Source organism: Macaca nemestrina, chromosome 12 (genome assembly GCF_043159975.1).
Source record: "Macaca nemestrina isolate mMacNem1 chromosome 12, mMacNem.hap1, whole genome shotgun sequence".
Classification (NCBI taxonomy): domain Eukaryota; kingdom Metazoa; phylum Chordata; class Mammalia; order Primates; family Cercopithecidae; genus Macaca; species Macaca nemestrina.
The window spans coordinates 9,246,774-9,272,363 of NC_092136.1; the positions used below are offsets into that span (position 1 = coordinate 9,246,774).

Here is a 25,590-nt window from a genome sequence, read left to right on the forward strand (position 1 = left end):
ACTAAAAATACAAAAAATTAGCCAGGTGTGGTGGCAGGTGCCTGTAATCCCAACTACTGGGGAGGCTGAGGCAGGAGAATCACTTGAACCCAGGAGGTGGAGGTTACAGTGAGCCAAGATTGCACCACTGCACTCCAGCCTGGGCGACAGAGCAAGACTCCATCTCAAAAATAAAATAAAATTAAATTTAAGGCCAGGCGCGGTGGCTTAAGCCTGTAATCCTAGCACTTTGGGAGGCCGAGACAGGCGGATCACGAGGTCAGGAGATCCAGACCATCCTGGCTAACACGGTGAAACCCCGTCTCTACTAAAAAATACAAAAAACTAGCCAGGCGAGGTGGCAGGCGCCTGTAGTCCCAGCTACTCGGGAGGCTGAGGCAGGAGAATGGCATAAACCCGGGAGGCGGAGCTTGCAGTGAGCTGAGATCCGGCCACTGCACTCCAGCCTAGGCGACAGAGCGAGACTCCGTCTCAAAAAAAAAAAAAAATTAAATTTAAAAATACTTATCAATTCATGTTTTCTGTTGTGTCTTAGGTCAGTTTTAGTGCAGCTTTTATTTTTTAGGAAATTGTCTATTTCTCCTAAATTTTCAAATTTATTGCCATAAAATTGCACCTACTGCATGCTCATTATTTTTAAATTTCTGCTGTGTCTGTTTTTTGCTGTTTTCATTCATTATGTTGTTTGCTTGTACAAACCTTATTTTCTTGACCGAGAGATTTGTCTATCTTATTAGCTTATTCAAAGAGCCAGCTTTCAACTTTGTTATATTCTATTTCAGCTTTATCTATTTTCTTTTTTCTTTTTTTTTAGATGGAGTCTCGCACTGTTGCCCGGGCTGGAGTGCAATGGCATGATCTCAGCTCACTGCAACCTCTGCCTCCTGGATTCAAGCAATTCTCCTGCCTCAACCTCCTGAGTAGCTGGGATTACAGGTGCCCACCACCACGCCCAGCTAATTTTTTGTATTTTTAGTAGAGACGGGGTTTCACCATGTTGGCCAGGCTGGTCTCAAACTCCTGACCTCATGATTTGCCCGCCTCAAGCTCTTAAAGTGCTGGGATTACAGGCGTGAGCCACCGCACCTGTCCTCTATTTTCTGAATTCCATTTTGTCTTTGTTATTTCCTTACCTTTTTTATTGATGTAATTAACATATCACAATTCATTATTTTAAACTGTACAATTCAGCCAGGTATGGTGGCTCACATGTGAATCCCAGCATTTTGGGAGGTTGAGGCAGAAGGATCACTTGAGGTCAGCAGTTCAAGACCAGCCTGGGCAACAGAGTGAGACTGTCCCTAGAAAAAAATACAATAAACAAACAAAGAAATAAATAAAAATTTAAAAGACAGACCTAACCATTCTCTCCCTAATGGGTATATGGTTCTATTGTCTTGTTTTACTATTTCAAACAATGCTGTGGCAATCATCCTTGGACTTAAAATTTTTGGGGTCATGTACAAGCTCTTCAACAAGATAGATTCCTGAAAGGGGAAAATCTAGGTCAAAATGTAAGTTTGCTTTCAACAACTTTTATGTCAACTTAACTGAGGTATAATCATATATTAATACAATAAGATATGCCAGTTTTAACACACAATAAGATTAGCCACTTACACAACTTGGTGTGCTTTACCAAAGGTGTATAAGTCAGGTAATTGCCACTACTATCACGATATATAGAATGTTTCCACTATCCAAAAAGTTTGCTTGTGCCATAGAGCAATCTGTCCCCTCCCCCAGCCCCTGTCCCTGGCAACTACTAGAGATGCTCTCTGTCACTAGTTGTATGAACATATATTTGCATTTATCTTGGGTAACTTAAGAATGGAATTGCTGGCGGGGCGTGGTGGCTCACGCCTGTAATCCCAGCACTTTGGGAGGCCGAGGTGGGCGGATCACAAGGTCAGGAGACCGAGACCATGGTGAAACCCCGTCTCTACTAAAAATAGAAAAAATTAGCCGGGCGCAGGGGCGGGCGCCTGTAGTCCCAGCTATTCGGGAGGCTGAGGCAGGAGAATGGCGTGAGCCCGGGAGGCGGAGCTTGCAGTGAGCCGAGATTGCGCCACTGCACTCCAGCCTGGGCGACAGAGCGAGACTCCGTCTCAAAAAAAAAAAAAAAAAAAAAAGAATGGAATTGCTGGGTCACATGGTAAATGTATATTTAACTTTGTAAGAAATTACCAAACCTTTTTTCAACATGGCTATACTATTTTGTATTCCCACCAGCAATCTAAGAGAGTTCTAGGTGTTCCACATCATTATCACCACTTTGTATGACATCTTTTTAATTTAACTATTCTAGTAGTAATAGTATTGCATTGCTTTCAATGAATTTATCTAATAATTGATGGTGTTGAGCACATTTTTATGGGCTTATTCTCATCTGAATATCTTCTTTGATTAAATGTCTGCTCAAAATGTTGGCCCATTTTGTATTAGTTTTTTTTTTTTTTTTTTTTTTTGAGACGGAGTCTCGCTGTGTCTCCCAGGCTGGAGTGCAGTGGCGTGATCTCGGCTCACTGCAAGCTCCGCCTCCCGGGTTCATGCCATTCTCCCGCCTCAGCCTCCCGAGTAGCTGAGACTACAGGCGCCCGCCACCACGCCCGGCTAGTTTTTTGTATTTTTAGTAGAGACGGGTTTCACCGTGTTAGCCAGGATAGTCTCGATCTCCTGACCTCGTGATCCACCCGCCTCGGCCTCCCAAAGTGCTGGGATTACAGTCTTGAGCCACCGCGCCCGGCCATTAGTTTTTCATTTATTTATTATAAAGTTAGAAGAACACGTATTCGCAATATGAGTCCTTTGTCAGATATATGCTTTGCAAATATTTTCTCCCAATTTTTCTCCCTTTAACTGTCATTTGAACAGCTAAAGTGTTTAGTTAGGATTAAATCCAATTTATCAATTTGTTTCTTTGATAGTTTATGCTATTTGTATCTTATTTAAGACATTTTTGCCTAACCCAACATCACTAAGATTTTTTCTGTTTTCTTCTAGAGATATTATAGTTTTAGGTTTTACATTTAGACCTACGGTGCATTTCAAGTTAAGTGTTGTATACGATGCAAGGTAGGGAATGAGGTTTTTTGTTTTCATATGGATATCCAATTATTTCAGCACTTCTGTTGAAAAATCATCTTTTGGCCAGGCACGGTGGGTCACACCTGTAATCCCAGCACTTTGGGAGACCGAGGCAGGTGAATCACCTGAGGTCAGGAGTTCGAGACCAGCCTGACAAACATGGTGAAACCCCGTTTCTACTAAAAATACAAAAATTAGCCGGGTATGGTGACACACACCTGTAATCCCAGCTACTTGGTAGGCTGAGGCAGGAGAAATGCTTTCAGTGAGCCAAAATCACACCACTGCACTCCAGCCTGGGTGACACAGCAAGACTGTCTCAAAAAAAAAAAAAGAAAAAAGAAAAAGAGGCCGGGCGCGGTGGCTCACGCCTGTAATCCCAGCACTTTGGGAGGCCGAGACGGGCGGATCACAAGGTCAGGAGATCGAGACCATCCTGGCTAACACGGTGAAACCCTGTCTCTACTAAAAAAGTACAAAAAACTAGCTGGGCGAGGTGGCGGGCGCCTGTAGTCCCAGCTACTCGGGAGGCTGAGGCAGGAGAATGGCGTGAACCCGGGAGGCGGAGCTTGTAGTGAGCCGAGTTGCACCACTACACTCCAGCCTGGGTGACAGAGCAAAGACTCCGTCTCAAAAAAAAAAAAAAAGAAAAAAGAAAAAGAAAAATCATTTTTCACCAGTGAATTGCCCTAGTACCTATATTGAAAATCAATATACTGTGGGGCGCGGTGGCTCACGTCTGTAATCCCAGCACTTTGGGAGGCCAAGGCAGGCAGATCACAAGGTCAAGAGATCCAGACCATCGTGGCTAATATGGTGAAACCCTGTCTCTACTAAAAATACAAAAAATTAGCCAGGCATAGTGGGGGGTGCCTGTAGTCCCAGCTACTCAGGAGGCGAGAACCGGGGAGGCGGAGCTTGCAGCCAGCGGAGATGGCACCACTGCACTGCAGTCTGGGCAACAGGGTGAGACTCCGTCTCAAAAAAAAAGAAAATCAGTATGAGGGAAGAGAGAGACCCTCTCATATTGTTTTATACTCAGAAAAGGAAAGAGAAGCGAAACTAAAGGCAGGTAGCCCGGCGCCTCGGAACCAGACCTGAAACCAGGCCTGGGCCTGCCTGACCTAAGCCTGGTAGTTAAAATTCGACCCCTGACCTAGCAACTGTTGTTATCTATAGATTCCAGACATTGTATGGAAGGACATTGTGAAACCTCCCATTTGTTCTGTTTCACTCTGACCACCGGTATGCTCGCAGCCCGTCAAGTACCCCCTGGCTTGCTCAATCGATCACCACCCTCTCACGTGGACCCCCGTAGAGTTGTGAGTCCTTAAAAAGGACAGAAGTTGAGCACCTGACGAGCTCGGATTTTAAGACGCTAGCCTGCCCATGTCCCAGCTGATTAAAGCCACTCCCTTCACTAGCTCGGTGTCTGAGGGGTTTTGTCTGCAGCTCGTCCTGCTACAAATATAAATGTTATTCTATTTCTGGAATGCATTCTGTTTCACTAATCTGCATGTCTATCTTTACACCAAAAACCACACTATCTTAATCACTGTAGCTTTATAGTAGTCTTTTTTTTTGAGACAGAGTCTCATTTTGTCACCCAGGTTGGAGTGTAATGGTGCGATCTTGACTCACTGCAACCTCTGCCCCTGGGTTCAAGTGATTCTCCTGCCTCACCCTCCTGAGTAGCTGGGAGGCATATACCAATACACCCAGCTAATTTTTGTATTTTTAGTAGAGACAGGGTTTTACCATGTCGGCCAGGCTGGTCTCAAACTCCTGACCTCAGGTGATCCACCCACATCAGCCTCCCAAAGTGCTGGGATTACAGGCATAAACCACCATGCCCGGCCTATCGTAAGTCGTAAGATCAGGTAGTATAAGTTCTCCAACTCGGTTTATACTTTGCAAGGTTGTCTTGGATATTATAGGTCTTTTGAATTTTCACATATTTTAGAATCAGCATCAATTTTTTTAAAATGCCTACTGAGACTTTGATTGGAATGGCATTCGCTCCATAAATCAATTTGGGGGAAATTGACATCATAGGAATATGGAGTGCTCTGATCCATGGATATAGTATATCTCTCCATTTATTGGATCTTCACTTTCAGCAATGTTTTATACTTTTCAGTGTACAGGTCTTGCACATCCCTGATTATATTTTATTATTAAACATTTGTTTTTTTTTTTTTTTTTGAGACAGAGTTTCATTCTTTCACCCAGGCTGGAGTGCAGGGGCGCAATCTCGGCTCGCTGCAACCTCTGTCTTCAAGTTTCAAGCGATTCTCCTGCCTCAGCCTCCTGAGTAGCTGGGATTACAGGCGCATGCCACCACACCCGGCTAGTTTTTTTTTTTTTTTTTTTTTTTTTTGAGACGCAGTCTCGTTCTGTTGCCCAGGCTGGAGTGCAGTGGCGCGGTCTTGGCTCACTGCCAGCTCTGCTTCCTGGGTTCACGCCATTCTCCTGCCTCAGCCTCCCAAGTAGCTGGGACTACAGGCGCCCACCACCACGTCCGGCTAATTTTTTGTATTTTTATTAGAGATGGGGTTTCACCATGTTAGCCAGGATGGTCTCGATCTTTTGACCTCATGATCCGCCCACCTCGGCCTCCCAAAGTGCTGGGATTACAAGCATGAGCCACTGCGCCTGGTCACGCCCGGCTAGTTTTTGTATTTTTAGTAGAGACAGAGTTTCACCATGTTGGCCAGGCTGGTCTCGAACTCCTGACCTCAAGTGATCTGCCCACCTCAGCCTCCCAAAGTGCTGGGATTACAGGCATGAGCCACCGTGCCTGGCCAAACATTTGATTTTTTGAAGTTACGTAATTAGTATTTTGAAATTTTCAATTTCTGATTGCTTATTGTTAGTACTTAGAAGTACAACTGCTTTTTTGTCGAGGCATAGTGGCTCACGCCTGTAATACAAATACTTTGGGAGGCTAAGTTGGGAGGATCACTTGAGCTCAGGAGTTCAAAAGCAGCCTGGGCCTGATAGCAAGACCCTGTCGCTACAAAAAAAATTTTTTTTTAATTAGCCAGCCATGATGGCATGCACTCCACCCAGCCTGAGGAGGTAGGCAATGCTTTTTGTGATATTTGAGGAGAAAGACGTTCCTGGGAGAAGGAAAGAAATATGCAAAAGGTGATAGGCCTGCCTGGGGCATGGTAGGGATGGTACACCTGAGGCCCCACAAACTGGGCATTATGCCTGAAGGGCAGAATGTGGGAGGGAAGGCAAGGCGTGAGCTCAAGTGTGAGGAGATCTCTCTGGCTGCTGTACGGATAACGGATGAGGAGGAACGCATAGGAAAGGGGACTGTTGCATTTTCCCAGGCATGAGATGATGATGGTCTGGACTAGGACAGTGGCAGTGAAAATGGCAAGGCAAGAATGAATTCTAGAGTCACTCAGGAGGTAGAACCAACAGGATGTCCTCTCTTGCCTAATGCACCACAAGAGCTTCCTAACTGCTTTCCCTGCTCCCACACTTGCCTTCCTCCCCACTACAGATTATTCCAACACAGGAGCTGGAGTGACTTTATTTATTTTGTTATTATTATTTTTTTGAGACTGAGTCTCGCTCTGTTGTCCAGGCTGGAGTGCAGTGGCATGATCTTGGCTCACTGCAAGCTCCGCCTCCCGGGTTCATGCCATTCTCCTGCCTCAGCCTCCCGAGTAGCTGGAACTACAGGCGCCTGCCACCACGCCCGGCCAATTTTTGTATTTTTTAGTAGAGACAGGGTTTTACTGTGTTAGCCAGGATGGTCTCCATCTCCTGACCTCGTGATCCGCCCGCCTCGGCCTCCCAAAGTGCTGGGATTACAGGCGTGAGCCACCGCGCCCGGCCCACCGCTCCACCTTTATTGAGCTGTAACTCTTTACCCAGACATCCACTTGGCTCATAACCTCACTTCCTTTAAGTCTGCTCAAATGTCACCTTCTCAAGGAAGCTTACCCGATTATCCTCGCTGATACTGCAACCAGCTTCAAGTACCCCACCACATCCTGATCCCCTTTATTCTGTTCTACTTTTTTCCTATAGCACTGATCATCTTCCAGCACATTAGATTTTTCACTTATGTCTATGGTTTGCTGTCACATCTACTAGGATAAGCTCCATAAAGGCAGAGATCTTTATTTTGTTAAGTGACATCCTAAGTCCCTAGAACAGGAGACACTTGATCCATATTTGTAGACTAACTGAATAAATGACTTAATTACCAGTTTGGATGTGGGGGACAGATAGTGAGCATGATGCCCGTTTCCGGAGCTGGGGTATGGACAGTGTCTAGGGACACTGAAAGCAGGATAGATCCCGGCTGGAGACCAGACATGGAAATCATCAGCACCTGGGTCAGGGGGTGGAATGGAGCAGAGGAAATCATGCAGGAAAAGTAAAGAGAAGGACATCAGGTAAAGAGAAGAGGACATATGCATAGCCAGAGAGAAAAGAGGAGCGGAGACATGTGGATCACAGAAGCTTAGGGAGGAGACTTTCAAGAAGGGGAGAGAAGTTGAGTCAAGCAAGGGTTGAAAGCCAGCCATTGGATGCAGTCACTAGAAAGTTACAGATAGGCAGGGTGTTGTGGCTCACGCCTGTAATCCCAACACTTTGGGGGACTGAGGTGGGAGGATCGCTTGAGCCCGGGAGGTCGAGGCTGCAATGAGCCCTGATAGCGCCCATGCACTCCAGCCTGGGCAACAGAGCGAGACCCTGTCGCAAAAATAAATATATAAATAAATGAAAAGAAAAGGGGGGAAAAAAAGTTATACGTGGCCTTACGGGGAAGCCAACTCTGACTGGTTATAAGCTGAAACTGTCAGGTCAACAGGTGACAGGGAAGATGAGCACAGAGATTTAGAGGCAGACAGACCTGGCGCCAATCCTAGGACAGGTTTTGATAAGCCTCTGAATTTCAATTGCCCCACGTTTCGCGGGAGGGGGTAGCACCCCCTAGCTCATAAACCTTAGTGATTGATGATTAAATGAGATGACGGAGGAAAACGCAAGGCACAAAGTGGATGCATTGGCTCCATTTTGTTAATCAGCGGGCTTAGTTGGCTGCGACCCAGACACGAACTAAAATACAGGGCAGCCCAGGACCAGTGGGGGTCTTGCTTATGGCTCAGAGCTGAACAATACACGGACAGCAAAACCAGAACCTGAGATGGGGGCGGGTCTGCGATGCTGAAGTCAATTCCTTTGCACAAACAGAACACTTCCGTCCCAAGATTAGCAGGAATTAATCTCCCAGTCTCGGGTACACCTGGCTGCCCCTCCCTGTCCTGGCGCGGCAAACGTCCCCGGAGGCCAGCCAGGGATCACCCGCCCAAGGACTGCGCTTTCCCTACTCTTCAGCCAACTGTAGCGGGACCTGGGCCTAGGCAACGCAGCTGTCCGCCCCTAACAACCACTCACCTGCTTTCCCCTTTCTATAGGCCAGTAAAGGTACTTTCTTTTTCTTATTGGTCCGCGTAACTTATCGCAACCAATCAGTGGCAGCCACGGGACCCAACTCACTCCCACACAACTTGGGGGGTGATCATGGAGAAGACAAATTTTTGTTTTCCGCATCCAGTTCTCTCAGAGAGCACCGTATTTGTCAAACTGTTGTGACTCTCCCTAAATTGAGGCTTTTAAACATTTCATTCCCCTTAGGCTTGTACAGTCTGTCCCTGGCCTACTCCCCCTCCAGGTGGTACAGCCCGCAAGCGGCTCCACCTCCCAGCCCCTCGCGGGGCCGAGTCCCCCACTAGGCGGAGGCCACTCAGCGCAGGGGCCATACCATCTGTGACTAATAAATAATAGGGGGACCCCCCCACACACAACGTCCCACTGTTGCTCTATTACCTTCTGACCACCTCTCGGACCTCTTGCCCAGCCCTTCCCCGTAGACACGAGCCCCAGATACGGTGGTGACACCATTGCTATGGACCCACGTAGGGCGCAGTGCGAGCCAGGGCAGGACGCATTTGGTACGACCCACGCCGCGCCCCGCGCCGCCGGAAGTGAGGTGTCTGACCCCCGAAGTTCCGGTTCGCAGGGGGTGGGGAGTGTTGTTAACCGGAGCGGCCGCCGCAGTCGCGCGGATTGAGCGGGCTCGCGGCGTTGCGTTCCTGGTGAGTGGGGCGAAGTCTGGCCCGAGTTGTGGTTGGGGTCGGGACCCGAATCTTCCCCTTGAGGGCTCCGGAGTGGGCGCGGCCCTCAGCCCCGCCGCCCGCTTTCGGCCTGTCAGCTGGCCGGAGACCTCAGACGCCGGTGCGGCCGCTCTGCTCAAGCCTGGGCCCTGCCTGCGACGCCCGCAACTCCTAGTGCTCACAGGTGCGCGGCCGCGAGGGCGATCCGGCTCCTCCCGTCCCGCTGCTGCTCTCTGCCGGTCGGCCGTTCTTGTGTTGCCCTGAGTTGACACTACTCCGGGGGTCGGGGGACCCCAGGATTCCAGGCTGACGTTCCCCGCCCGCTCCCGCGGGGCGCGCGTCCGAACTGCCCACCCTAACACAGCTGTCACCGGCGCTGTCGCCTGCCCAGTCTGCTACCCTCTGTGCCTTGGCTGCTCAGCCCTGGCCGCGCGTTCCCGCCCCTGGAGCAGATTTCTGCTGTTGCCTCCCACCCCATCTCCTCCACCGGAGGGTCAGCGGTGCAGCTCCCCCTCCTCCAACACTGCAGCTTTTCCTCATCGCCTCCCTAGAGGCGGCGGCTTGGCAGTCAGCGTGGAAAGAGCCCTAGATTTGAAACAAGACTGACCCAGGTTCCAGGCCTTGCGTCAGTGTGATCACTTAACCCCTTCGAGGCTTATTTGTAAAATGGGGGAGAGTAAGCTATTCTTGGTCTGATGATTTCGAGGGCGAAATGTGATTCCCCCCTCTCCCCGCTTTCTCCTATTGATTGAGGCTGTGCCAGGCACCGTGCTATTTTGCACAGCAGGCGCATCACATAAGTTATTTTCTTGCCCCATTTAGGTCTCCGGGCCAGGGCAATGTTCCGCACGGCAGTGATGATGGCGGCCAGCCTGGCGCTGACCGGGGCTGTGGTGGCTCACGCCTACTACCTCAAACACCAGTTCTACCCCACTGTGGTGTACCTGACCAAGTCCAGCCCCAGCATGGCAGTGAGTTCAGGGCTCAGGGAGGGAGGAACTCCCTGGGAGGGAAGGAGGAGTCTGCCTGGGCCAGGGGCGGGGCTACAGGTCAGGTAAGTAGGGAAGTAGCCGCCAGCTGTCTAACTTTGAATAAACTGTGATTAGGATGTGGAGGATCCCGAATGATGAGTCCCAAGCAGAGGAAAGCGGAAAGTGACCTCAAACCATAGCCTCTCCCCACTCCTAGGTCCTGTACATCCAGGCCTTTGTCCTTGTCTTCCTCCTGGGCAAGGTGATGGGCAAGGTGTTCTTTGGGCAACTGAGGGCAGCAGAGATGGAGGTAAGATGTCGGTTGCCCCAAAGGTGAGGGCAGGGTGCTGGGAAAGAATGTTTGGGATCCACATTATTCCCTGCCTGGCCCCCAGCACCTTCTGGAACGTTCCTGGTATGCTGTCACAGAGACTTGTCTGGCCTTCACCGTTTTTCGGGATGACTTCAGCCCCCGCTTTGTTGCACTCTTCACTCTTCTTCTCTTCCTCAAATGTTTCCACTGGCTGGCTGAGGATCGTGTGGACTTTGTGAGTCAAGGAAGGGAGTTCTGAAGCAGGTAGAAGCCAGGGAGTGGCCAGCGGGCAGGCTTAAAGAGCAGGGAGGGCTGGGTTGAGGATGTGGGGTGAGCCCCAGGCTTCCTGACAGGCCTCTTGTGTGCTCTGCCTCAGATGGAACGCAGCCCCAACATCTCCTGGCTCTTTCACTGCCGCATTGTCTGTGAGTGAGATTCAGGGGAAGGGAGGGGAGAAGTGGAATGTGAACAGTGGGCCTGTACTCCGGAGCACAGGCCGCCCCCCACAGCTGTACAGGAAAGATAATTTAGGAAGTTAATTTGCATAGTCTCTGTCCTGTTCCACTCCAGGGCTTCTCAACTGCCTGGGCCCTCAGCCCTTTGCCTTCTCACCTGCAGCCTGGGCACCCCAACGACTCCCCCTCCCCCAGGAAGCTCCCAGAGGGCCAGGTTCAGTGGAGTGTGCCCACCTGACTAGATCACTGGGGCCATGGTAGGCTGGAGGGTGGGGCTGTCGTAGAGCATTAAATAGCTGTTGGGCCCTGGGCTGACCTCCCATACCCCGCATGTATGGGGGTCCCCACAGCTCTCATGTTCCTTCTGGGCATCCTGGACTTCCTCTTCGTCAGCCATGCCTATCACAGCATCCTGACCCGTGGGGCTTCTGTGCAGCTGGTGTTTGGCTTTGAGGTAATACTGGCTTGGGAGGTTGAGAGGACAAGCCCGAGGTGACCCCACATGCGCTTTGAATAACCCAACAGACCCTTCCTCAGCACCTGCTATGTGGCCAACCTGTGCTGGCCACCAAGGGGCAGTGATCAGATATGGCTCCTGCCCTCCACACACTCACTCCTAGGTGATTGGGGAAGAGCACAAAGAGCCTAGGACAGAGGAGGAACCCCAACCTGGGGCTCAGGAGAGGGTTCCTAGAGGCTTGTGCCAGAGCTAGCTGGTAATGGATAGGAGAGGATTAGCTCGATGGACAATTGGAGGCGTGTCCCTGGCAGAGGGAGAACGTGTTCAGTGACAACAGCTCACATTTGTTGAATGCGAATTTCACACCAGGCCCTGTGCTGAGCTCCTGACCTGCATCTCTTATTTAGCAAGACAATACTGTTATAAAGGAACAGTTAATTCTGTCATTTTATAGATAAGTTAATTGAGGTTCATTGAGTTGCCAAAAGTCACAGCTACTAAGTGGAGGGGCTAGGAGGACCCCGGGTGTGTCTAGAGCCTGTGATTGTACCACTGCACCTGCTGTGCAGAGGCTCGGGGGAGCAGTGTGTTCACATCCCCCTCGTCCCCCTCTCCCTTCAGTATGCCATCCTGATGACGATGGTGCTCACCATCTTCATCAAGTATGTGCTGCACTCCGTGGACCTCCAGAGTGAGAACCCCTGGGACAACAAGGCTGTGTACATGCTCTACACAGAGCTGTTTACAGGTGAGAGGGGCCTGGGCCTCTCCTGATCTGGACCAGCATACTCCACTCTGCCTCCTGGCCCTGTGACCTGCTGCTTTCTGCATCCCCTCCCCGCAGGCTTCATCAAGGTTCTGCTGTACATGGCCTTCATGACCATCATGATCAAGGTGCACACCTTCCCACTCTTTGCCATCCGGCCCATGTACCTGGCCATGAGGTGAGCCCAGCCCTATCCCCCGATCCTCCCAACCTGATCCCGTCCCTTCTCCTGCTTTCACTGACTGTCCTTTCAGACAGTTCAAAAAAGCTGTGACAGATGCCATCATGTCTCGCCGAGCCATCCGCAACATGAACACCCTGTAAGTAGGCTTGTCATGGCTGCTGTCCCAAGCTGTGTCCTGGGTCCCTCTGCTTCCAGCTCTGGATCTGATACAGCCCGTCATCCTAACCAGGTATCCAGATGCCACCCCAGAGGAGCTCCAGGCAATGGACAATGTCTGCATCATCTGCCGAGAAGAGATGGTGACTGGTGCCAAGAGACTGCCTTGCAACCACATTTTCCATACCAGGTGGGAGGGGCCCTGGGGAGCCTACACAGCGGGGCACAGGCCCCAGAAGGCAGGCCCCTAGGGACCTGCTGACCTCTGCCTGGCCTTGACCCGCAGCTGCCTGCGCTCCTGGTTCCAGCGACAGCAGACCTGCCCCACCTGCCGTATGGATGTCCTTCGGGCATCGCTGCCAGCCCAGTCACCACCACCCCCGGAGCCTGCGGATCAGGGGCCACCCCCTGCGCCCCACCCCCCACCACTCTTGCCTCAGCCCCCCAACTGTGAGTGTCCCCTTGTCTGACCACCCAGCACACCACTGGGTACTTGCCCTGGACTGGGTATGGAAGATGCTGGGAAATTGGAGAGTCCCTGCCCTCCAGAATCTCAGTCTGGGCCAGGAAGGGATGGAAAGATGAGAAATAGATGCTTGCAGTCAGTGTGACCAGTGCTGGGCTCAGGGCCTGTGGGAATAGGACAGAGCTTGCAATAGTCAGGCCCCCTGCCTGGGAGTTGGGTCTGTGTCCATTTGGCCCTTTTCTTACCTCCCTGTCTTCTCTCTGCAGTCCCCCAGGGCCTCCTGCCTCCTTTTCCTCCAGGCATGTTCCCACTGTGGCCCCCCATGGGCCCCTTTCCACCTGTCCCGCCTCCCCCCAGCTCAGGAGAGGCTGTGGCCCCTCCATCCACCAGTGCAGGTAAGTCTTTGGGTACTGTGACAGCCAGGGGGTGGCAGGGATGGAACACTCACTGACTTCTTGTTCCTGCTCTTCAGCAGCCCTTTCTCGGCCCAGTGGAGCAGCTACAACCACAGCTGCTGGCACCAGTGCTGCTGCTGCTTCTGCCACAGCATCTGGCCCAGGCTCTGGCTCTGCCCCAGAAGCTGGCCCTGCCCCTGGCTTCCCCTTCCCTCCTCCCTGGATGGGTATGCCCCTGCCTCCGCCCTTTGGTAAGCTGGGCCACTCTGGGTTCTTCTGGGGGGTGAGGTTGGTGTCTGGCCCCAGCAGCCCAGACTGAGCCTTTCTCTCTCTCTCCAGCCTTCCCCCCGATGCCTGTGCCCCCTGCGGGGTTTGCTGGGCTGACCCCAGAGGAGCTACGAGCTCTGGAGGGCCATGAACGGCAGCACCTGGAGGCCCGGCTGCAGAGCCTGCGTAACATCCACACACTGCTGGACGCCGCCATGCTACAGATCAACCAGTACCTCACTGTGCTGGCCTCCTTGGGGTGTGTCTGTACAGGGGAAGCAGAGTGGGTTTGGTGGGTCAGGAGTGGAGCTGCCAGGAGGTCCCCAGCAGTGGTTCTTGGCCTTTGATACCTGCCAATTCAGGCTACCTATCTACAGGTCCATCCAGATTCTCCAGGAGTTCTTGGTAACTCCTTGTGCCTGTCTATCCTCCCACTCCAGAAAGCACGTCTGGATCTAACTAGGAGTGATGTTTATTCGAGAGCTGACTTTGGATCTTACTTCTTTTTATTTCTCTAAAGTCAAATTATTCAGAATTTGCAGTGCTTTAGTTCATCACATGATATTCTCCTGAGATGTAGTGACACTTAGATTGACAACTGCTGCCCCCAAACTGAGGGAGCAAATAATAGGAAGTCACTTGGAGCCATCCTGGCCCAAGTTCAAGCGCTGGTCCCATCACTCACTTGTTTTTGACCTCTTAACGTTATTTGAATAAAGGGGTCTTAATTCATATTCGTAAGTGATGTCTACTGCCGATGCGGTGGCTCACACCTGTAATCTCAGCACTTTGGGAGGCTGAGGCAGGACTGTTTGAGCCTAGGAGTTTAAGGGTGCGGTGAGCTATGATTGTGCCACTAAATTCCAGCTTTGGTGATGGAGCCGAGACCCTGTCTTTTAAAAAAGTGACATGTACATAATGCCTGGCATCTAGCAGTGACAGCACAGGCTTGGAGAGGAACTTGAGTCCAAGGCTTGAGCACTGTGGCTTATTCAGTGGGTCCCCTATAAGGTGCCTGACTCCCCAGGGTGGAGACTGCAGGGTAAGAGTGAACAGGTCAACAGTCCCTGCCTGCAAGCACCTTACAGCTAAGGGATAGAATCACTTGGCCCTTGAGTCAAGTCACCCTGTCTGAGTTCATTCAGCATGTTCACTTGTGTTTGCCAGGCACTGGGGCCACAAGGGCACATCATTCTATACTCTGTTCTGCAAGGCTCACCAAGGGCAGGAGAATCTGCCCAACCTAGGATGCCAAGGCCAGACCCGCCTCTCGTCCCTTCTCTTCCCAGGCCCCCTCGGCCTGCCACTTCAGTCAGCTCCCCTGAGGAGACTGCCACTACAGTTATTGCTGCTGCCTCCTCCACCAGCATCCCCAGCTCAGAGGCCACGACCCCAACCACAGGAGCCTCCCCAACAGCCCCTGAAACGGAAAGGCCTCCAGGTAGGTGTGATTGGCCTCCAGCCGGGGGAGCAGGGAACTTCTCTAGGTTCCACTTCCAGTCTCTCTGTCCTCAGCTCCTGAGTCAGTGGGCACAGAGGAGATGCCCGAGGATGGAGAGCCTGATGCAGCAGAGCTCCGCCGGCGCCGCCTGCAAAAGCTGGAGTCTCCTGTTGCCCACTGACACTGCCCCAGCCCAGCCCCAGCCCCTGCTCTTTTGAGCAGCCCTCGCTGGAACACATCCTGCCACCAAGTGCCAGCTCCCTCTCTGTCTGCAGCAGGGAGTAGTACCCCCAGCTCTGAGAAAGAGGCGGCATCCCCTAGGCCAAGTGGAAAGAGGCTGGGGTTCCCATTTGACTCCAGCCCTCAGAGTCCCAGGCAGCTATGGGGATCTCGGGTCAGTTCCAGCCTTCCTCTCCAACTCTTCAGCCCTGTGTTCTGCTGGGGCCATGAAGGCAGAAGGTTGAGCCTCTGAGAAGCCCTCTTCTTCCCCTACCCCTTTCTGGGAGAAGGGGCAGCTCCTCTGAGCCCTACTTGTATGTGTGGAGTCACACTGCAGTGCCGAACAGTATTAGCTCCCGTTCCCAAGTGTGGACTCCAGAGGGGCTGGAGGCAAGCTATGAACTTGCTCCCTGGCCCACCCCTAAGACTGGTACCCATTTCCTTTTCTTCCCCTGATCTCCCCAGAAGCCTCTTGTGGTGGTGGCTGTGCCCCCTATGCCCTGTGGCATTTCTGCGTCTTACTGGCAACCACACAACTCAGGGAAAGGAATGCCTGGGAGTGGGGGGGGCAGGCGGGCAGCACTGAGGGACCCTGCCCCGCCCCTCCCCCCAGGCCCCTTTCCCCTGCAGCTTCTCAGGTGAGACTGACCTGTCTCACCCAGCAGCCACTGCCCAGCCGCACTCCAGGCAAGGGCCAGTGTGCCTGCTCCTGACCACTGCAATCCCAGCGCCCAAGGAAGGCCACTTCTCAACTGGCAGAACTTCTGGAGTTTAGAATTGGAATTACTTCCTTACTAGTGTCTTTTGGCTTAAATTTTGTCTTTTGAAGTTGAATGCTTAATCCCGGGAAAGACGAAGGTCTTTCCAGTTTAGAAAAGGCTCTGTACCAAGGAGGAACCACAGGAGCTGGGACCTGTCTGCCCCTGTCTTTTCCCCTTGGTTTTGTGTTACAAGAGTTGTTGGAGACAGTTTCAGATGATTATTTAATTTGTAAATATTGTACAAATTTTAATAGCTTAAATTGTATATACAGCCAAATAAAAACTTGCATTAACAGTTGGTGGGGTTTGTCTCATGGAATCAATAAAATCAGTGTCAGGCTCCTTGCTGTGGCTGTACACTTGAGAATGGAATGGAATCTCCAGGAGTTAGGGTTTCCATGGAAGCCAGCACTATCCTTGGGGACACCATTGACCATTAACAGATTAGGAAGATGTGCCCATTTTACACATGGAAAAGCAGCCCAGAGTTCAGTGCCCTGCCTCAGGGCAGAGACCAAGTTGGGGAGCCAGGAACTGGGAGCTGTCTTAGCCAGTTTGGGGGTAGGGTGGGGTCTCAGGCCTTTGGCCCCTGTGACTCCAATGAAGGCTAGTGAGCTGGGGTTGGGATGAGATGGCAGGGTGAAAGGTCAGCGTATTCCTGCCTGCAAACCCCTCCCCAGCCTTGATTCCAGGTCAGCAGGCTGGGGAGGATGGCCCTATGCTGGCTGTGAGGAGTTCCAGCCACTCCCTTGTGATCAAGCCAGCAAGTCTGGTCTGCAATGGAAAGTGACCAAGAATGGGCCTCCTACCTCTCTAGGAGAAACAGCCCAGGGCTAACGTGGGCACTGTACTTTGAACAGAAGATCTCCAAGCCCCATGCCTGAGTCATCTGTGTTCATAGCCTGTACCAAACAAGATCTGGCCTAGAGCAAGGGCTTGGGGATGTTTGCAACAATGAGCTTTGGAGGGCCAAGGGAACAAAGTGCCCAGTGGCTCTGCCCTGTGCTACCTTCCCCTAAACTAGGTTGGGCTACTGCTTCCACCAAATAGCAACTAGAATTTGAATTGTTGAGCCCAAGGAAAGGAAAACAAAACAGGCCAAGGTGGGCAGGGCACATGGCTCACGCCTATAATCCCAGCACTTTGGGAGGCCGAGGCAGGCGGATCACTTGGAGTCAGGAGTTTGAGACCAGCCTGGCCAACATGGTGAAACCTCATCTTTACTAAAAATACAAAAATTAGCAGGTTGTGGTGGCGGGTGCCTGTAATCCCAGCTACTCAGGAGGCTGAGGCAGGAGAATTGCTTGAACCCAGAGGTGGAAGTTGCAGTGAACCAAGATCATGCCACTGCACTCCATCCTGGGCAACAGAGTGAGACTCCATCTCAAAAAACAAAAAACAACAGGCCAAGATAGGAGGGAGAGAAAGCTGCTGACACCCCCCATTAGCCTGGTTATTCCTATTTGGTCTCTCACATTAGGCACTCTCCCCCAGCATGTACATAGGGTCCAGTTTTCTCCTTTATGCAAGCAAGGCCTGACCCCAAAGTCCTTTAGCCTTAGTTTCTGTATCCCCTGTCTCAGGGGCTCCAACACCCACCTCCCTCCTCCTGAGGCCCCCTAGACTTGATCCGCAGGGCAGGCTGACATGCAGGCTGCTCAGCTAGGCCTCAGAAGCCTTTCTCCAAGAGCCAGGCTTTAAGCTCCTGGTCAAAGTAGCCCTTGATTCGCAGGGTACCTGTCACCTCATTGACCTGGGTGACGGGTGTCTTCCCCAGCAGCGGGCTCAGAAAATCTTCCACATCTTTCTGCAGGGCCTAGGGAAAGATGACAAATCAGGTCAGGCCAAGAGTCCCTTCCCTTGAAAGGACTCCTGTCCCTCCAGCCCTGAAAGGGTCAGGCCCAGCCCCAGACCCACCCACCTACTTACCCAGATGTCCCCTTCTACTTTCCGGATCACAGTCATCTTCCGGTTGCCATGCGTGATGTCCTTGTAGACAGGGACATTGTGCATCCGAGAGCGTCGTACAAAGTATGGCAGGTTGGGTGGGGGGTCTGCGACAAGGAAAGACACTGTTAAATCAACTCTTCCTAGGTGCCATCCCACCTCAGCCAAGGTCCTTGCTCTCAGTCTGCAGAGGGCAAATGCACCCAGCTGGACCAAGCCACCTCCAGACTTTAGGTCAGGGGGTCTCCTCTTTCCTTCAGCTTGGAGTCAGGACCAAATTGTTCACCCTGGTACCCTAAGGCCCCACACAAGGCCTGTCACTAAGTAGGTACTCAAGAAAACATGAAGTCAGGGACATGCCTCCCTGGATCTTTGGGTCCCCCTCTAGGCCAATCCTTGCCCTCCTCCACTGGGTCAGGGAGGCTGAAAGCAATCTCTGGAACAAAGAGATTGGGATTTACAAGCACTGAGCACCTACCATATGCTGGGCTCTGCACTAAGGGCTCTAGGTACTGAGCAGATCATCTCCATTTTGCTAAAACAGGTTGGGTCAAGCTAAGTGACTAATTCAAGATAGTATCAACAGTAAATAGGCCGGGCGCGGTGGCTCACGCCTGTAATCCCAGCACTTTGGGAGGCCGAGGCGGGCGGATCACAAGGTCAGGAGATCGAGACCATGGTGAAACCCTGTCTCTACTAAAAAAATACAAAAAATGAGCCGGGCGCGGTGGTGGGCGCCTGTAGTTCCAGCTACTTGGGAGGCTGAGGCAGGAGAATGGCGTGAACCCAGGAGGCGGAGCTTGCAGTGAGCCAGGATTGCGCCACTGCACTCCAGCTTGGGCGACAGAGCGAGACTCCGTCTCAAAAAAAAAAAAAAAAAAAAAAAAAAAAAAAACAGTAAATAAAGCCAAATTCAAACCCAGAACTGCCTGACTCCACGCTGTGTTATTAATTATAGACATAGTCTCCTGGGGGGAAAGAAGGTCCAAGCTCTTGGGTTTTCTCTCTGTTGTTTACTTTACCCCATATGGGGAAGACCCAATCCCAATAGTGTGGATGGATGAGTACCAGTGAACAACAGAGGACTCCATTCCTGGGCTCCTCCTCAGGCATGAGACAGATGTAACCCACAGGGATCGCAAAACAAATCCTGAACCCACTGAAGAGTCCAGAGCCTCATGGGGGAGGCCAACCTCTGGGGAAGAGGTGATGCTCCGTGAAGTTTTCAAATCATCGCTAACCACCCAGCTCACCTCTGGGAGGCTGCCAGCCACTAGGGGTAGGATAATGTTCATGTTTTGGGGGATCTGGGATCCTCGTAGCTGGTAACAGGTGCTCCACAAACTGATATTCATCCACAGACTCCACAAAGCTGGGGTAATCTGGAGGGCCCTGGGTCTGGCTCTGAAGCAAAACAAAAATTCCATTTCTCCATTAGCCTACACAACACAGGATGGCATTAGTTCAGTAAGTAGAGAATGGAAACATTACAGGCAGAGAGAATGGCATGAATAAAAGGCTGGGCGATCGGTGTGAAAGCTATCACAATCAAAATGGAGTGAGTCACTTGGGTTAAAAATCCCAACAAACAAAGCTAGGGAGGGCCATGAAGAGAGAGTTCTTGGCCGGGCGCAGTGGCTCATGCCTGTAATCCCAGCTCTGAGGGAGGCAGAGGTGGGAGGATAGCTTGAGCCCAGGAGTTCGAGACCTGCCTGGGTAATATAGCGAGACCCCGTTCTCCACAAAAAGGAAAAAAAAAAAAAAAAAAAGACAAAAAAAAAAAAAAAAGAGTTCTTGTGCACAAATACTTAATAACAAGAACTATCACAAAAGACTGCAAAAACCACAGACTTGCACAAAGGCCACTGCAACCTTACACAAAAAAGTATTTCTGGCTGGGCACGGTGGCTCACGTCTGTAATCCCAGCAGTTTGGGAGGCCGAGGCAGGTGGATCACCTGAAGTCAGGAGTTCAACACCAGCCTGGCCAACATGGCGAAACCCCATCTCTACTAAAAATACAAAAATTAGCCAGGTATGGTAGTGCATGCCTGTAATCCCAGCTACTTGGGAGGCTGAGGCAGGAGAATTGTTTGAACACAGGGGGCAGCGGTTGCAGTGAACTGGTATCATGCTACTACACTGCAGCCTGGGTGACAGAGCAACAAGACTCTCTCAAAAAACAAAAATAAACAAACAAAAATTTCTGCAAGGCCATCTGTCCAACAACTGCCTGTCCAATCTTCAACTGGCACCACCCTTGTTATTCATCCTTGTAGCCAAGAATAACTATCTCAATACAATTATGTAATACTCTTTTTTCCTTTCCTTTATTTTTTTTTTGGGGGGGGACGGAGTCTCACTCTGTCACGTAGGCTGGAGTGCAGTGGCGTGATCTCGGCTCACTGCAACCTCCGCCTCCCAAGTTCAAGTTAAGTCTCCTGCCTCAGCCTCCCAAGTAGCTGGGACTACAGGCACACGCCATCACACCCGGCTAATTTTTGTATTTTTTGTAGAGACGGGTTTCACCATGTTGGCCAGGCTAGTCTCAAACTCCTGACTCCAGGTGATCTACCCGCCTTGGCCTCCCAAAGTGCTGGGATTACAGGCGTGAGCCACCGTGCCTGGCCCATTTTTCCGTTAAAAACCTTTGTCTTCTTTTACCTCCCTGATAAGCACATAGTATACACCCATTTCCGAATAAATATCATTTTCTTTTAGAGTCCATTATTTAAGTTGACATAAGATAGCACCAGTCTTTGGTTTTCCATGGTGCAGGGTACAGACGGGATGGAAAGGAGGCTCAGATACTCTGAATGGTCTACCTCTCTTAGGATTTCGGTGGGATTCAAAAGAGTATGTGTAGACTTCTGAAAAGTCAATCAAGTCTTTAGAAACTTAAGGCTTAACTTTCTGCCTCGGTTTTAGGAATAGATATTATTATTACATTGGCAGCGTAACCTTGTTTGTACCTTCATGATTGCCTGGCTGGCCTTGCTCACCTAATCACATCTGTGATTGGATATAGTGGTGTTTAATCTTATGATTGCCTTAACAATTAAGGCAATCAGCCGGGCGCGGTGGCTCACGCCTGTAATCCCAGCACTTCGGGAGGCCGAGGCGGGCGGATCGCGAGGTCAGGAGATCGAGACCATCCTGGCTAACACGGTGAAACCCATCTCTACTAAAAATACAAAAAAATTAGCCTAGCGTGGTGGCGGGCGCCTGTAGTCCCAGCTACTCAGGAGGTTGAGGCAGGAGGATGGCGTGAACCCGGGAGGCGGAGCTGGCAGTAAGCCGAGATCTCGCCACTGCACTCCAGCCTGCGCAACAGAACGAGACTCTGTCTCAAAAAAAAAAAAAGAAAAAAAGAATTAAGGCAATCATAATTCCCTACGCACACTCATGCTAGGATCCCGCCCCTTATCTGAAACGTTTTGGCTTACATAGACACTGCCAGGCACTGTGTTAAGTGCTCCCAAAGAGCACCGCAGTCTACCACTTTCCCTCTCGTTTCTGTATCTACACTCGATCGGGAGACAAGCTCTTCCGATCGAAAACGACAAAACTAAGGCCCCAAGTAGGAATGCCTTAGTTTTCGGGGTTAACAATGATTAACACTGAGCCTCACACCCACGCGATGCCCTCAGCTCCTCGCTCAGCGCTCTCACCAACAGCCGTAGCCCGCAGCCCCGCTGGACACCGGTTCTCCATCCCCGAAGCGCAGCCCGGAACATGGTAACGGCCATCTTGACCTCGTACGCCAGCCGTCTGTGCACGCAACTGTCTGGTTCCGCCCCCTCCTGCGCGCGCTGCCTGCCCCTGGCAGGCTCGCCTGTGCGAGCGTAAAGGGGCGGAGCTAGGGTCGCCTTGGGCGGTACAAATATCAGAGACCCGCGCGGTCGCTCAGTAGTGACGTGATACGCAGCTCGCGGTCAGTACAGACGCGCCCTCGCTTCTTCCTCTTTCTCGACTCCATCTTCGCGGTAGCGGCAGCTGGGACCGCGGTTCAGGTAAGAATAGGGCCTTGGCTGGATCCGAAGGGCTTGTAGCAGATTGGCTGCGGGATCAGAGGGCGCGGGGGAAACTGAAGAACCAGGCCGGCTCTGTGGCCCTGCTCCAGTCCCTATCCGAATTCTTCGGGAGGCCTGGCCTTCCCCACGTGAGCCGCCGCGACCACCTCCATCCCATCGCTATCGTTTCTGGACCACTTTCCATTCCCAAACCTCCTTTATCCCAGAGCATTTCTTCGCTTCTCTTACAAGCCGTTTTTCTTTACTCAGTCGTCAACATGCAGCTTTTTGTCCGCGCCCAGGAGCTACACACCCTCGAGGTGACCGGCCAGGAAACGGTCGCCCAAATCAAGGTAAGGCTGCTTGGTGCGCCCTGGGTTCCATTTTCTTGTGCTCTTCACCCTCGCGGCCCGAGGGAACACTTACGAGCCTTATCTTTCCTTGTAGGCTCATGTAGCTTCACTGGAGGGCATTGCCCCTGAAGATCAAGTCGTGCTCCTGGCAGGCACCCCCTTGGAGGATGAGGCCACTTTGGGCCAGTGCGGGGTGGAGGCCCTGACTACCCTGGAAGTAGCAGGCCGCATGCTTGGAGGTGAGTGAGAGAAGAATGTTTTTTGAACTACTGGTAAGCGTCTAGTGGGTAGGGGGTGCATAGTCCTGGCAGCTGAGCGTCACACCTATGGTAATAGAGTACTTCTCACTGCCCTCAGTTCAGAGTGATTCTTCCTGTTTACATCCCTCATGTTGAACACAGACGTCCATGGGAGACTGAGCCAGAGTGTAGTTGTGTTTCAGTCACATCACGAGATCCGAGTCTGGTTATCAGCTTCCCCACTAAAATTAGGTCAGACCGGGGCCCCCAAAGTGCTCTAGAAAGTTAGAAGCTGGAAAATCCTGAAATGAAACTTAAGATTTCAAGGTCAGATATCTGCAGCTTTGTTCTCATTACCTGTTGGGCCCAGCTTCTCTTTAAAGGCTTGAATTGAGGAAAGAGGGGTTCTGCTGGGTGGCACCTTCTTACTCTTACCTGCTGGTTCCTTCCTTTCCCATTACAGGTAAAGTCCATGGTTCCCTGGCCCGTGCTGGGAAAGTGAGAGGTCAGACTCCTAAGGTGAGTGAGAGTATTAGTGGTTGTGGTGTTTGGACTTTGTCTTTTCCTGTCACAGCTAAATCAAGTCCCTGGGTTCTTACCCGGTTTGCCTTCTCCCTCCCTGGAGATGAGCCTGAGGGAAAGGATGCTAGGTGTGGAAGACAGAAACCAGGGCCTGATTAATCCTCCCTTCTTCAGGTGGCCAAACAGGAGAAGAAGAAGAAGAAGACCGGTCGGGCTAAGCGCCGGATGCAGTACAACCGGCGCTTTGTCAACGTTGTGCCCACCTTTGGCAAGAAGAAGGGCCCCAATGCCAATTCTTAAGTCCTTTGTAATTGCAGCTTTCTCTAATAAAAAAGCCACTTAGTTCAGTCATCGCATTGCTTCATCTTTATTTGCAAGGCCTCGGGGAGAGGTTGGTGCTGTGTCCCCTGTAAGAACAGTGAGGCAGAAAAGCCGTTGGTATAGGGGAAGAAATGGTAAACTGCAAGAAGAATTTTCTGTGAAGAAACAGTAGCCACAGATCCTGGGGCTTCAGGTGTAGAATTGGAGTTATTCCCTATCCTAAGTAACTTGATCAGTCCCCTCAAGTCATTCTTTCTCATCTTCTAAACAGAGAAGGTAGCAGGAATCATTGTGGTGAGACGTTTGTTATGGAGGCAGCAGTGGGAGGGATGGGTGGGGGAAGAGGTTTGTATAGAAGGTGAACCTGGTCATTCCCTGAACTTGATACCAGCTGTGGCCTTAGAGTCCAGGGCAGGAATCTGGTCTGCCTCGGTTTTAGAAATAAATATTACGTTGGGTGCATGGTCTCGTTTGTACCTCTATGATTGCCTGGCTAGACTTGGTAACCTAATCACATCTGTGATTGGATATAGTGATGTTTTGGTGTTCCCAAAAGTTGAATTATCTCTGGGGCTGATTCAGGGTTGCCTTCTAGCAACTGAGCCTCCCAGCACTTCTGAACCCCACTTACTCATTCAGCTAAAGTTTCTGGACCTGCCAGTTCTTGGGAAATAGCATCCAACAGGGTAAAACCCTTGGGCTGTGGACTTTGAATGCCTGAGTTTGGACCTTTTTTTTCCTAATCCATTTACTGGGTGGCTGGCCTTTGAACTAACTACTAATTTAATCTCTGCCATCTCCAGAGCTGCTGTGAGGGTTAAAGGATGTAGTGTGTGAATCTTGGCTATTTTCGTCTCGTGGTGTTAAAGACATGCTTTCTGCTTTCTAGCAGTTTAGAAAGGGGGAGGATGTGGACAGATACAATAGCATCCCAGAGAGGGCCTCTTTTTTGTTTTTCTTTTTTCTTTATCTTTTATTGAGACGGAGTCTCCAACCTCCTGGGTTCGCACCATTCTTCTGCCTCAGCCCCCAGAGTAGCTGGGACTACAGGCATGTGCCACCACGCTTAGCTAATTTTTTTTTTTTTTTGAGATGGAGTCTCGCTCTGCCGCCCAGGCTGGAGTGCAGTGGCTGGATCTCAGCTCACTGCAAGCTCCGCCTCCCGGGTTCACGCCATTCTCCTGCCTCAGCCTCCTGAGTAGCTGGGACTACAGGCGCCTGCCACCTCGCCCGGCTAGTTTTTTGTATTTTTTAGTAGAGACGGGGTTTCACCGTGTTAGCCAGGATGGTCTCGATCTCCTGACCTCGTGATCCGCCCGTCTCGGCCTCCCAAAGTGCTGGGATTACAGGCTTGAGCCACCGTGCCCGGCTGCTAATTTTTTGTATTTTTAGTAGAGATGGGTTTTCCCTATGTTGGCCGGGATGGTCTCGATCTCTTGACATTGTGATCACCCGCCTTGGCCTCCCAAAGTGCTGGGATTACAGGTGTGAGCCACAGCACCCGGCCTTTTTTCTTTTTGAGTCAAGGTCTTTCATCCAGGCTGGAGTGCAGTCGCATAGTCATGGCTCACTGCAGCCTCCAAGTCCTGGGCCCAGGTGATCCTACTCAGCCTCCCAAGTAGCTGAGGACTGCAGGCATGCACCACCACTCCTGGCTAAGTTTTTGTACTTCTTTCAGAGACGGGGTTTTGTTGCTGTGTTGCCCAGGCTGGTCTTGAACTGGGCTCAAGTGATCCGCCCACCTTGGCCTCCCAAAGTACTGAGAGTACAGGCGTCAGCCACTGTGCCCAACTGAGAGGTCATGTTTAAATGACATGTGTGAGACCTGAGATGAATAAATCAAGTGATCAGGTAGGGGAATATTTTAAGCCAAGAGGACTGTATGAAGATGGGGAAGAGGTGATGTCTAGGGGTGAGAGCAGATCCTGCAAGGCCTTGTCAGCCATGGAGAGAAGTTTGGGTTTGAGTCCAAGTGCAATGGAGGGTCGCAGAAGGGTTTTGAGTAAGAGAAGGATCTGATCTGACTTGTGATCTAATTTATCTGGCAGGTTTTTCTGGAGGGCTGGCAAGAAAGGAAAAACACAATGTGTTGTCATCCACGTGAGGGGT

General features: G+C 51.3%; 3 protein-coding genes across 8 annotated transcripts; 2 read left to right on the forward strand and 1 right to left on the reverse strand.

The window, feature by feature from the left end:
* The first annotated feature begins 9,099 nt into the window (after positions 1 to 9,099).
* LOC105469559 (synoviolin 1) lies at positions 9,100 to 16,385 on the forward strand. Of its 6 annotated transcripts, none has more exons than XM_011720771.3 (16): positions 9,100 to 9,215; positions 10,056 to 10,204; positions 10,422 to 10,514; positions 10,600 to 10,752; positions 10,894 to 10,942; positions 11,323 to 11,426; positions 12,054 to 12,180; positions 12,277 to 12,376; positions 12,453 to 12,518; positions 12,612 to 12,728; positions 12,825 to 12,988; positions 13,271 to 13,399; positions 13,477 to 13,650; positions 13,739 to 13,925; positions 14,834 to 15,107; positions 15,182 to 16,385. In XM_011720771.3, the coding sequence occupies exons 2-16, from the start codon at positions 10,073 to 10,075 to the stop codon at positions 15,323 to 15,325; spliced, it is 2,013 nt and encodes a 670-aa protein (XP_011719073.2). In that variant the 5' UTR covers positions 9,100 to 9,215; positions 10,056 to 10,072; the 3' UTR covers positions 15,326 to 16,385. The 6 variants fall into 6 exon arrangements, with proteins under 6 accessions (XP_011719073.2, XP_011719076.2, XP_011719075.2 ...); XM_011720774.2 differs by having other exon boundaries at positions 14,956 to 15,107; XM_011720773.3 differs by having other exon boundaries at positions 13,480 to 13,650.
* LOC105469560 (mitochondrial ribosomal protein L49) lies at positions 16,283 to 21,849 on the reverse strand. Its single transcript, XM_011720776.3, has 4 exons — positions 21,705 to 21,849; positions 19,288 to 19,438; positions 18,017 to 18,141; positions 16,283 to 17,903 (listed from the first exon to the last, which is right to left on the reverse strand). The coding sequence occupies exons 1-4, from the start codon at positions 21,780 to 21,782 to the stop codon at positions 17,757 to 17,759; spliced, it is 501 nt and encodes a 166-aa protein (XP_011719078.2). The 5' UTR covers positions 21,783 to 21,849; the 3' UTR covers positions 16,283 to 17,756.
* Positions 21,850 to 21,896: 47 nt separating this feature from the next.
* On the forward strand, positions 21,897 to 23,511 carry LOC105469561 (FAU ubiquitin like and ribosomal protein S30 fusion). The gene is made up of 5 exons (XM_011720777.2): positions 21,897 to 22,046; positions 22,317 to 22,399; positions 22,494 to 22,638; positions 23,102 to 23,157; positions 23,335 to 23,511. Exons 2-5 carry the CDS (start codon positions 22,325 to 22,327, stop codon positions 23,458 to 23,460), a joined length of 402 nt encoding a protein of 133 aa, XP_011719079.1. The 5' UTR covers positions 21,897 to 22,046; positions 22,317 to 22,324; the 3' UTR covers positions 23,461 to 23,511.
* The last annotated feature ends 2,079 nt before the right edge of the window (positions 23,512 to 25,590 follow it).